This window comes from Centropristis striata, chromosome 2 (genome assembly GCF_030273125.1).
Source record: "Centropristis striata isolate RG_2023a ecotype Rhode Island chromosome 2, C.striata_1.0, whole genome shotgun sequence".
In the NCBI taxonomy this organism is placed as follows: Eukaryota; Metazoa; Chordata; class Actinopteri; order Perciformes; family Serranidae; genus Centropristis; species Centropristis striata.
This window is the reverse complement of record NC_081518.1, coordinates 35,599,340-35,612,283: the sequence shown is the minus strand read 5'-3', so window position 1 is coordinate 35,612,283 and position 12,944 is coordinate 35,599,340. Positions and strand designations below refer to the sequence as shown.

The window sequence follows — 12,944 nt, the reverse complement described above, 5'->3', positions numbered from 1 at the left end:
ACATGACTGCTCTGCTGCTCTCTTTTAAACATGTATCATGTGGTAGCTTTTCTGTTTATTTTATGCCTTGTTTTTACTATGGCTTCTCTGTGAATATAAGTCAATTAAAAATCTATGTATTTGTGTAAAGACAGTATAAATAGTAGCATTTTTAAATGCATCTTTCACAAAATGGCAAAAGAAAAAGTTTACTATTCTTTTAGCATATTTTCTTGGTTGTAAATCTGCTATCCAGATAAAAGGCTTTGATGAAGGCCATATGAAATATTCTGCTGAAGAGCTTGACATTTATGCTCAAATCTGATGGCATTTGACCGGGTTGTTATGGTTGGGTCATGCCAAATGTCCCTCACAACTTTTTGGGCACAGGTTCAAAATCACTTAAAGAGTAGTCTGGGGAAAAAGTTCAGGTTCAGGCTCAAATAAAGCTAAAACCCACTTCAGTGTTGTTTCAGATTTTGATAAAATAGTTTGTTGGGCATGAATTTACATGCCTTTATTCAATTCCTATTTTATATGCCTCATGAAACATAGACTTGACATTTATTGTCCTGTTCGCTTTTGGTTTGTTGCCAACCTTGGCACAGCAGAGTGACATGTACATCTTGATTTACCAAGTAGGCCAATACTAGTTGCTGGGCAGGAAATGACAAAAGTCACCACCAGAAATAATGTGGTCAAGCAACATTTTTCTACCCTTATCTATAGGTGTGTTACACTGCAAGAGTCTAAGGCTACGTTCAGACAGCAGGGCTTAATGCTCAATTTGGATTTTTTTGTGGAATCCGATTTTTTTGCAAGGTCGTTCACATTTCCAATTAAATGAGACTTATATGTGATCTCCAGTGTGAACTTTAAACGTACCAAAAGTGTCCCGCATGCGCATTGGAGGACATGGCGATGTCACACGCAGCGAGCGTGCTCAGTGTCTACGGAAGTAGCGGAAAACATGGCCGCGAGCAGTAAGCCTATGTATGATGAATGCGACCTGGCTGTTCAGACTGGAGTCGCATGTCAAAAGATCAGATATGTATTGGTTTTAGGACCACATATCCAAGTGGCCTGGATCGCATTTGAAAAAATCGGATCTGTGTCGTTCAGACTGTCATTAAAAGATCAGATGCAGGTCGCATAGGGGCGAAAAAAATCGGATTTGGGTCACTTCAGGCTGCAGTCTGACCGTAGCCTTAGTAATCACTGAAAATAGTTAAAGTAAGACATAAATGCGGGGCTTTTACAAGTTATCGTGGCTTTAGACATAAAAGTTCACTTCCGGCCCTGCAGACAACAGAAATGTGAGGGACTACTCAGTGTCTCATTAATGGACTTCTGGCAGGTGACACAGCTATCTTGCTGCGCCAGGGTGCCGAGCCAGACAGGTATTCAGGTCAGACTGCAGAGAGCTTTCACAGAGGATGATAGACTGCTCTATTAAAGATTGGTGCAGTGAATGCCCAGGAACTTTCAATACAGAGAGCTTAGGCCTATAGGTTACATGATAAGGTGTGAAGGACACTTTTGAAATTGTCTTTAAACACAACTGAAATTTGTCGTTTTTTTGTTGTTGTGCTTAAAATATGGGTTCTCATGATGACTTCCCAGACGTCACCCGACAAAGTATTGGCATTCATTCTCACTGTGCATGCAACAGATGGTGACAGTTACAGTAAAAAAAAACAAAAACATAAAGTGTTCTAGTAAACCAGTTCTGGATCTGCATTTGCATTGATCACAGTCCCTGTAACACCAAACATCATATCACTTCTTTCAGTGTTAACTATCAGTCTGCTAAAAGTCAAGATATTTAAAAATCTATTGTCTTTTCAGAATTGATACCGTATCACAAAACATATGATACTCAAGTGTATTGATATCTTCTTTCATCCCTAATCATTTCTGTACTCATCAAAACATTAAGTGACCCCTCGTTCCTTATATGGAAACATCTACATTTATTACCTTTTACACATTTAGTTAGATTTTTCCTCTAAGTAATTGCAAACTATGCAGATGGTCATCTAGCTTTGCATTTTAATACTTTTATTAATTACATTTTTGGTGAAATGTGTATTTTCACAGTTTCAGCAACTTTTTTTTCAGCAATATTTTTTTTTTGCATTGAAACCAAAGAGGTCACTTGGGTGACCTTACTGTTGCTAAATTACTAAGGATGATGGTGCTATGGCTGTGGAATGGTGGTGCTGCAGTGCTGTTGAGTACCTATTCCCTGGAGCAGTGCCATTGATCAAAGGAAAACCCTGGTGATATACCTACATTGTTTTTCTCAAAGTCAAACAGATGTATTTGCTAAGCACATTTTACAAAACAGGCTGGTCACAAAATAATAATATGTGATATTATTGTTGTATGGTACGTCTGCTTGTTTGATTCCCTGTGTGAAAAAGCTTATCATAAGCCTCAAAGCTGAGGCTCGGAGGTTATTGAGTAAATAGAGACCCCTGCAGACAGTTTTAGGTAACTATTTTTCCCCTAGTGAGCTTAAAGAAGTATAACACCATCTTGGTCAGTTAGTTTCATCTAGTAGTATTTATGAGTGTATGACTGGAAACCAAGCTGCTTCACTTGGAATAGTGCAAAATAATATCATTTTACATTTTAGAAAATTACCAAAAAATGATGTTATCCATAGGGTGTTGTCCATGTTACCCTATGGATAAAACTGAATGGATGTTGGATACTGAAGGTGTTTGTTCTGTGTTGTCTGTTTCTCAGGATACAATCCCTTTGGTCCATGGATCCGATTTTCTCAAAGTGCACCAGAAATCTGATAACCTAATGTTTCGATTTACTGTGAAGGTGAGTCGTGAGATACATTGCAATCCCACAATGTGAAGTATTTTCTCAAGGTCTGTCCTTGGACCTTAATTCCTCTGCAAGATCAAGATGATTACAGTAATTATACTAAAACAAATTAAAAAAGGAAAACTAATTGTATCCAGCTTTGGATTTTAGTACCTTTTTTTTATGCGGTTTGTTCAGGTGCTGTGATGTAAGGTCACACTGAATTTATGACCCAGATAATTTGGAAAATTTAATGTTCAGACATGAGTTGCCAAGAACATTACATTTGTAAGTCACCTTGTATAGCAAACCTTTTTTTTTTACTTGATGAGATGTTGGCTTAACAAAAGCAACAAACAAACCACAGTGTTTTCATTGGCACAGTGCAGATTGACAAATACAGATTTTGAATGTATTTGTGGCAGGGAGAGAGCCGCATGATGAGGATGCAGTTTGACGGAAGTAGCAGGGAAGAGGCCATAAAAGAGTGTTCAAGTGCTGTGGAAAAGCTGATGGGGTACATTTCTGTCACCACGCAGGAGGACGCCCCAGTGCCTCCTAATCCAACCCCTGCTGAGGTGTCTGCACCAGCGATACAGGTTGCCAACTTTACAGTTTAGCAAATACAGTTTCTATTTTGTAACCTGCACTTGTGCCCGGATTGTGTGTGTGTACGTTTAAAATGTGCAGTCCATAGAAATCCCCCAAATAGGCCTATGACAAAGATGGCACTCGAGTCTGGTGTGTGGCTGTATATTATCAAAAAGCTACTGCTTTTTCTGTCTGCCTTTGTTTGGTAAAAATGAGAAACTGAGCACCTATAAAATAATTTATCCTACACTATTATGTAAAGTTTAAAAAGCTCTAATTCAAAGTGCCGTAACAGAAGTTTTATTGCCAGTAATTATTGCTGTTATGCTGCAATGCTGTGGTCATCTTCATCAGCAGTTGCCATATTATCTTCACTAGATGGTGCTATTTACAACATTGTCCTATTCTTAGAGGTGACAATACAGATACAGTAGGTGGACTGAGGTAGCGTATATACTGTACATGAATCATGGGCCAATCACAATACATTATATAGTGCAGAATACAGTGTGTCCCACCCCAAACACACACACACACACACACACACACACACACACACACAGGAGTGAGAACAATAATATAATTATTTTACAAATACAAGCCTCAAAATGGCATCCCTTGAAGCCACTGTAGAAATGTGTTCTAAATTGTTGATAATGAAAACAAACATTAAAAGCCAATCAAATCAAATTCACATTCTGTGAATGACACATTATGGGATGAGATTATTGGTTCTCTATTATAAATTCTGCTTCAGTTCAGCAGCTGCCTTTTATTCACTGTCAAACTTGAAAATACTCAGAGCAGATTAGTTAATTCGTTGTAAATTCTAAGTAAAACTTGTGTCCAGCCATCTGGCCTCCAACATTTACCATGAAGGCCGGATAAAGGGGTGGACTGTGCCATGGGTTTGAATGTGACCTTTAGTGAACAGACACACTGAAGGAGTTCACAGTGAAGATGAAAGGGCTTTGAGGGCTGGATATGTTTCAATTAGTAATGAAGCCATTGATTGGCCTGTGGAGTCGTGCTGTGTTCCTCAAATCTTTTTTCTTCTTTTGTGTGTCAGAAGACTTGGCAGGGAAAGGCCGTGGGAGTTGAGCCTGAGGTTGTCCAAGGATCGTTGTCCATCAAGCGTCTAACCAAGGTAGCGATTGTTAAAAGTGAGAGCTAACAACTAATTAAGCTGAACATCCACTGTGTAACAAATCAACTGTCATATAGTGTTAAATTCAACTAAGGAACAATATGTTTTCATCGATTTTCATGAGGCACAGTTAATTAAATCCTTAAATTATGAACATCAACAAAGGCTTCCCCGTTATTTGTTTTTTCTTTTTGATATTACTGAAGTATGTGTTGGACCTTTCGCAGCACATGTTGGGAGAGACTGCTGTGACTCTGCCTCAAGTATATCGCCATGGTTCTTTGGCACAAGGTGACTTGGAGACCATAGTGCGCCTTTGTCTGCTGGATCCCAGCTTTCCTGCATTTGTGGAGAAGGTGGAGAGGGAGCTGAGGAAAGTGCTTCAAGAGTGAAGAATCTCAACAACAGCTGAAGGCAGAAAGGTCAAGTCAGTGCAATGTGTTTTTTCGTTGTATACAGTTTGTGTAGGCAGTGCCTGGTGGTGGTGGTGGTGGAGTGTTTCTTGCTGTGCTGCTGATGTTGTTTTAAATGTTACATATTGCTTGTTATTGTATATGGCCTGAAGAGGATGAATTGAATGGTATTGAATTGAGGTGGTTAAATGAACTTACAAAATAAAATAAAAAATCTGGTTCATTTTTCAATTTTTTATTCAGAAAAAAAATATTGGTCTCACTCATATGTTTGATCGTGGCTATATACTCTGGTCCCTCTGTTCCCACCTTAATGCAGGCCCATTTGCACTGCAACACACATTTATACATTGTATTGAAAGAGGAGTCATGCAGCTACAGCAGTGAATTTTGCTATGCCAGCTTCCAAGTGATCCCACAATATTAAAGCTTCACTGAGTAAAACAAACTGCCCTCCATATATCTATTTAAGAATACATATTGCATAGGATTATAGCCATGCTATACAGTTAAAGAGAGAAAAAAAATACAAAATAAAAATCAATTAATGAAATTGGGAAATATAAAAAAAATATTATTTTTTTTTTACAGATTTCCTATCATTTGAACACTCATACTTCAACATATACAAGACACCTAAGTTACTCTGGAAAGAAAAAAAAATAATACACTTATAATGTTCGTTTAGATAGTTAAACACACAGTAGTCATTTTCTGTAATCACTCTCAATTAAATTTAAATACTGCCAGTCATTGAAGCCCTTGCTTCACAATAAAAGTTCTGATAAAAGTGGACTCATTGTCACAAAATCAAACATATTTAAATGACCATGATATGCTGTACAAATTTTCAAGAATAAAACTAACTATATATATTTATATATATATATACATATACATGTATATATATTATAAGGATGACTCCATAAAAAACATAGGTCATTTTAGATGCAAAAAAAGCCACACGAGGGATAACAACAGAAAATATCTATTCTGAGTATCCTATTGCGTAATTATCTTGCATGCATTGTACATGATATGTAATACAAAAGGGATCACCTCATTTGAGGATATGATAAAATTAATAAAGGAGACATCAACAGCACATTAAAAATGTGTACACCTTTGTGGTGGTTTTCGTCATTATTCGTCATCCCGAAATCTCCACGTAAGACTGAATAAGGCATGCTTAAGACAGCCATTATGTTCTTTTTGTTGCCAGTGTTATGCTGATATTGTTTCTCATAAAATGAGACAAGATATGCTTTTTTTTCAAAACTGCCCGGAGCTCTCTCCACCTCTGATACCTTCATGTAGTCAAAAAAATGCAGTTTAGCCATCTCATCTGTGAAGAGAAAATCAAGAGAAGGCGTGACTATGGATAATCCTCACAGAGAGTTCTATATTTAGCCCCCATCCCCTACAACAGTGTCTTACTTGAGTAAATTGCTTATTTTGTATTCCTCTGGCGGATGTTTTTGTCCTTGTGGTTGTTTGTTGAATTTGTTTTCCTAGGGAGGAAAGGAGTTGTGATTTAGTGACCTACAGGTAACAGCAATTCAAAGTAGCCAGTATTTCTGTATGCATTCTATTTGTAGCAATAAGAATATTTATTGACTTACATTTGTCCGACTGGTTCATCGTCTTTGACACGGAAAGAGAGCAGAAACAGAACACAGAAGTCAAATATGAGATAAAGATAAAAGCAAAATATCCATGTTGCATGTTTCAGCACAGTTGCAGCAAATAAAACATACTTTTTTATTGACATTTTTCCTTTATTTGGTGTGAAAATCAACTTCGAGAAACCTGAAATTTGCAAGAGATAAATAACCAAATCCCAAATCGTGAACATAAATATTGTGGGACGTTGTAGCTGAAAGCACAGATTGCTTTGAATACTTAAATACTGGTGTGGCGGAGTCGTGCACTGGTGGGAAGCTCTGACATCACAGTCATGGGAGTCAGCTGCTGAACAGCTTTATTTGCACAAGCTTTGTGTTTGATAAACAGCCTCAGAAGGAAAGCATACAAATAATTAATAGCTTCTTGCATTTAAACGCTAAAATCTGCTAAAGGCTGTGACATATTTCCAGTAGAAGAGCTGAAATGTGGAAAAAAAAAACTGTTTATGGCTTCTTAAATAACAACATCTTTAACGCCAAGCATCTAAACATAACCTCACATGCTATCTGAATCTCATGGGGTTCCTGTTCATTTCAGACTGAGCATATGTGTAGGAGGGTTACAGATGGCTCACTTAAAGCCATCTTTTAATTACACTCAGCAATTTCATAGTGTTTCTGTAAGAGCCGAGCACATGGGTGTGACATTGTGACTGACTTGGCAGAAAAAGCCAAGCCAGCATCAATTGCCTGCAGCACACGATGGTTAATATCTCTCTTTTCTGCGCTAATTCCATTTAGATTATCAACATAAAATTAATACAAAAAATACACATTTTTGAGGCATCATTTTCTCAGTCGGACCAAAACCAAGTTCACCATACATCAGTGCAAAACAGGAAGATAAACTGGTGAATAATAGTGAATGTTGTAGTATTGAGTGAGTGCAGTTAGTTCAGAAACAGCCTTGTGTTTGACATACAGATGGAAATGTGTCAACAGGTAAGTAACCAGTCACAGTGAGATATTTTCCATGCAGTTGTAAGTCTGATATAAGCAGCATTAGCAGCATTCCATGGTATTAATATGGAGCAGATTATGGCAGTCATTATGTTTGACAAAAAAAACATGATTCTGTGATCACTTGGAGGAGGAACATCTGTCGGCATATCCCACCATTTTCACACCTCGTGTACACCACAAAAGCTATGTTTACTATAATGGCTTTGCAAGCACATAACAAATAACAGATTTTTACTGTGTGACATTGATAGTGGAACGTTGATAATAAATGCAGTGCAGTGCAAAGTCTGATTGCATTGGTTCTAGTTAGCTTTTTTATATAACTACAAAACATACAGTGTGTGGGCGCAAGTTTTGGTAGCTTGAAATTTGCCTTATTACATAAAGTGATATTTAGCAAATCATCACACAGCAAAATCTGTAATTTTAGCAGCTGCTTTTGAAACACAGGATAGAAATGTCAGCCTCTGCCTCAGAGCCCTTGGCCATCAAGAGACCAGAATTCATAATGCACACAGACAGGGGCCAAAACCTCTGGGAAAACGGGATGCTAAAAGGAGATTTCAGAGAGGCTGTGCATCATGAGCAGGGAGTCCTCATTCCTGATTTGAATGGCATAAACATGGCAAATATAATCCACCTTAATCGCTTCATTTTTCCGGTAGATGAAACCAAACTAGAGGCCATGCGCAGTGCTTACCTAAGCTGTGTGGTCTGGGTGTGTGCATGTATTTAAAGTATTGTAGAAAAGCATTTTTTTGTTGTTTAAGTAATAAAACTATTTTAATACAAATAAATAGTTAGTTGAATAAAGAGCCATGATGATTATAGATGCAGTTTGCTATATCTGATACTCAGTATAACAGAAAATAAATAATTTTAAACAGTAGTTAATGTATTTAAATTGCGGCTGATGTTTATACTGATTAAATGGTTAGTATGTGGATTGAGAACCATCAACAAACATTTTTTTAACCCCATCAACTGATTAATGCATATTTAGTCTGTCACCTAAAGCCTCACTGTGTGACTGCCTGAAGTGGGTAAAGCGTACATGCAGAGTTAAGAGGAGGACAAATAGAGAAATAGCATCAAATCCTATGAACACTTTAGACACTGAAGCCTAAAACAGGCTTGTCTACTTAATATTCCTTACACATTTTACTGAGTAAATCTTATTTTGTTTGAACTATGATTGCAATTTTCGATGGCTCCCATGGTAAGTGAATGAAAAGTAGAATGTACCCTGAAGCTCCATTTCTTTAGTCTGTATTAGAGTGTGGAGTACAACTGTTGCCCAGTTGGAGTGATTCATATTAGTGGTTGTGGTTTTGTATTTTGCTAGTGTTCAGGTTTTAAAATGAAAAGAAGACAAAGCCACAGTAGAGGTCAGACAGAACCTGTGGTGACTGGAAACGCCCTTGGGCTTTCTAGACATTTTCATCTTGTCACATTCTTATCATGTGATTTTGTCTGCCTCCTAAAGCACAGGCCATTTCTTTTGTTAAATGGAAAATCTGGTCTTATGCAGGGGATACTAGACAAAACAAAAATATAAGTTGAAATAAATGCATAAATTGTTTTTGTTTTTTAGCAGAATTAACAAGGAATGAGTAAATAGATTCAGAATTAATTATTTCTTGGTTATTTTTCATTCCAATGTTTAGTATAGCATTTTTTTGGCCATCAGATATTCAGGCTTAATGTTCAGACTCAAACTCTGCAGATGCTTAGGTGTAACCTCAATTTGTGAATTGCGATGGGGCCCTTGAGGGGTTTTTTATGTTTGTTTTTGTACTCTTAAAAGTCAAGTAGCTTTCTAATGCTGTAACTTAATTAGCCTTAATAGAGCACAGGGTTTCCTTTTATTCTATAGGTTACATTAAAAACAAGGGTCATCCTGTATTAAAGGATTAAATATTTAAGTATGCATAACAGTAGATATTGTTACTGAAGCAAAGACCATTTCAGAGTGATCCTATTAGTATAAGGAAGCTTTATGTGTGGTTTACAGTCTTAATATTTGCTAGACTAGATGCAAATGCACATCTACACTGTGTCTGCTTGACTGACTCATTCCCAAAAAATATGAAAATCATTTGAGAGTGTTAATATTCTTGTTTTATTATATGCCGTTATATATTATATGTTGTCAGAAAATTTAAAGGGGGGAATTCAACAAGCAGGGAACACAGTTAATTTAATAACTATTAAACTGGATTAAGACATGCAAGTAGTTTGAATTTGAATATGTCAATGTACAATTGAACTTTTTTGCTAACATAGTCAAAGTGGGTAACTTTATCTGCGACTCCCAAGCCTGAAGGTTTGGGCTTTTCATTGTTTTGTAACATGGTTAGAGTATAGCTCTTTGGTCATATGAATATTCACAATTTAATCTATCTCCAAACATTTGACTGGCACCTGTGGAAAAATGTCGGACTTTATGGGTTCCACCTAATGAAATGGCAAATGAATGAAGGCAAGTGTTCATTTCACCATAACTTATATAAACATACATCTAATTTAAAATGTTAATATCTTAGGAAAGATCACAATGTTTTGGATGGACTGTAGGCTCGTAAAAACATAGAAATTGACAAAAAAAAAAAAAAAAAGAAATCTCCGAAACCATGCAGGATTTCTCACTTACCACCCGTTTAGATTATGTTGCCATTTGGAAAGAAGGTGGAGGGGGGAAAGAATAGTAACCAATTAAGTTATATAGTCTTACTGATATGTTTTATAGCTACAGGCTGATAACCCCACATTTTAATGAACGCTATTACCATTGCCATTAGCACACACAAAGAGTTATCTCTTGGTAAGGTTACCTGTAAGCCCTATGTATGCATTTATAAAGGTCCTATTTTAATGCATACAGTATGTGGCTTATACGTAACAGTGTTATTCTCTTGCCACACCAATTCCAGAGGCAAGCAACTCCTTTGATAGTCAGTTGGCCACTACAGATATGTTCTGAGAGCAGTTGGAATCTTGTGGTTCTTGCGTCTGTAGACATCTCTGTACCTAAGATCTGATACACTTCTCTTTTGATGGCATGTGACCTTATAGCAATGGTCCTTTTGAAAAAGGATGTTATTGCGTAAATTCCTGTACTTGCCGAAATTTCTTCTACAGCAATCCAAAGCAAACATTTGATGATGTACCATAAATAAAACCAAGTCTTAACCCTTTATCAGGCAAAGAATCTTATTTGGTAACTTTAGCTGACATCAAAAATGGGGTCATCCGGCTCTCTGTGAGGTCGTAGAACCACATAGATTTCTCCCAGATAATCAGCGAAGATCAGGCCACGTCACAGATAGTGACACCATGGCATCTGACCTATCAGGATAATAATAATAGCTAAATTGACCTAGATTTGCAACAAAAAATTAAACATTAAAAAAAAAAAGTCACAATAGTAAAAGTCTTGTAATATCATCCAATAACACTTTAGGGTTGAAATTATCAATTTCCAACTGTTTCCATGAGGGCCCTATAAAGGGCTACGGCCATTACACACTGGGGGCGTGACAAATAAAAGACACAAAATGCAAAATACTTGCCTGGGGATATTTCATCAAAACTTTGGATCAGCTCTGATGCAAATTTGAGGACAGTTGCAACACTTGTTCAATAAAAGGTCTGAATAGATTTTTACAGGCAGAGGACCAACTACAAGGATCTTTTTCACCCAGAGCAGTGTCTGGCAGGCTGTCTGATGCCAGTTTTTGTACAGCGCTGGCTACTGTAAACTATTTTATTGAGTTTACTTTTAAATTTAAGTTCCCTCTGGAAAACAGTTATGCAGGGTGTATGCCTAGGGCTTTTATTGTGAAAGTGAAGAACAGTAGGAGTGGATCTGGTTTGTCTTGATTCGGCATATGAAGCTTCGATGTTTTTGGCTACACTGTGCTGTAAGTTTTGAATATGTCCGTTCCTCACAACATGAATAGGTGATGCCTTTATTCACATTGCGAAAACTTAAAGACCAGATCTCATTCCTGAAAAAAAGTCACCTTTTCCTCATATAATATTTACATTCTCTGTAAAAGTACTCATGACAAAAAGGGAAAAAAAATATATATACGATTTGTGAATTGATCACATTGGGGGAAAACGCCCACAGTGTGTAAAGGCCTTCAGTCTCAGTTTCAGGGCAGTATTTACACTATGTAGGTATGTATGTATTAAAAGTATACATTAAAACACTTTAAAGGTGTCAAACTGCAGTGTTGTAATTTGAAAATAATAATGTCATATCTATTTTCATTATTTGTTTATTAGTGCCCACTGCTCGTAACACAGAAAATGTTTTCTTACCATCAATAATGTCGTCTGGCCTCTTGCGTTTCTCATACACAACGATGATGACTACAAGGATTATGATTTCCGCGAGCACACCCAGGAAAGGCCAAAGCGGTGCAAGGTGGCTGCGTACCCGTAGTATAGTGGTCTCAGCAGTGTTTCCAATCACGTTAGTGGCATTACATTGGTATATTCCAGGATCACTGTTTATATCCAGGTTTAGAACATTGAGCTCTGTGTAGTTGTCTCTGATGGTGATGAAAAAGCGTCCAGTGGAGTTGTCAATGTCCTGGAACACAATTACCATTTCTCAAAGTTGATTACATTGAAAATATCATATAGTATGCCCTCTATTGTGTCTCCTGTGGTACCTATACACATATCCAGACATCATATACATATATAGACACACACACACACACACACACACACACACTGTATAAATGTACACATACCGTTGAGGATGTTCCGTCCATTTTACGCCATGTCCAGTTGGGATGTGGATAACCAACAGACTTGCAGTAAAGTGTTGCATTTTCTCCCTCGTTTTTATTTTCACTTCGCTTGTGGCCAGTGATATCAGGTTTAGCTGGAAAGGTAAAATAAATAAATAAAGTCATCATCATTAGCTGAGTTGGCAGAAGGAAGACATTCAAAGGCACGTTTTAACTCCTACCAGATGGCATGAATAAGGAAAGCATGATTGGCTGATCTGGCTACAGTAATAATTTGTGTTATTCAGATGTCTATGTCAGAGAGAGGAGTGTAATTAAGATTCTCTATAGCGGGTTGATACACTGAAGTGGCTCATTTTAATTTCAAGCTATTACAGTCAAGAAGAAGCATAGTTAGTGGGCTCTTGTCATTTATTTTCAAAAACCATATGCATCACATTGCATCAGTTAGTTTAACGTATTCCATTACTTTATATTAACTTCACAGTATCTCACACAGTCATTGCTGAATTTGTGTTTTTTCATGTTACAAACATTTCAAGGGTATCTTCTTTTCCACTTGACTCATACTCAT

The 12,944-nt window shown here is 37.1% G+C and overlaps 2 protein-coding genes across 8 annotated transcripts in view; one reads left to right on the top strand and one right to left on the bottom strand.

Moving 5' to 3' along the window:
• Positions 1-12,944, top strand: part of rec114 (REC114 meiotic recombination protein) — a 43,593-nt gene that overhangs the window by 4,372 nt on the left and 26,277 nt on the right. Inside the window, exons 3-6 of one of the 5 annotated variants that reach the window (XM_059350098.1) lie at positions 2,734-2,817; positions 3,228-3,401; positions 4,463-4,540; positions 4,768-4,967. In XM_059350098.1, the coding sequence (XP_059206081.1) occupies positions 2,734-2,817; positions 3,228-3,401; positions 4,463-4,540; positions 4,768-4,932 (501 nt within the window). In that variant the 3' untranslated portion in view covers positions 4,933-4,967. Of the gene's footprint in view, positions 1-2,733; positions 2,818-3,227; positions 3,402-4,462; positions 4,541-4,767; positions 5,773-12,944 lie in introns of those variants that run through there. The other 4 variants (XM_059350113.1, XM_059350089.1, XM_059350116.1 and 1 more) reach the window with 4 other exon arrangements.
• Positions 6,237-12,944, bottom strand: part of LOC131985037 (neuroplastin-like) — a 30,318-nt gene continuing 23,610 nt past the window's right edge. For 2 of the 3 annotated variants that reach the window (XM_059350060.1, XM_059350077.1), the window contains 5 exons: positions 12,371-12,504; positions 11,931-12,204; positions 6,576-6,597; positions 6,391-6,464; positions 6,237-6,298 (listed from right to left, as the gene is read on the bottom strand). In XM_059350060.1, the coding sequence (XP_059206043.1) occupies positions 6,404-6,464; positions 6,576-6,597; positions 11,931-12,204; positions 12,371-12,504 (491 nt within the window). In that variant the 3' untranslated portion in view covers positions 6,237-6,298; positions 6,391-6,403. The remainder of the gene's footprint in view (positions 6,299-6,390; positions 6,465-6,575; positions 6,598-11,930; positions 12,205-12,370; positions 12,505-12,944) is intronic. The other variant, XM_059350068.1, reaches the window with a different exon arrangement.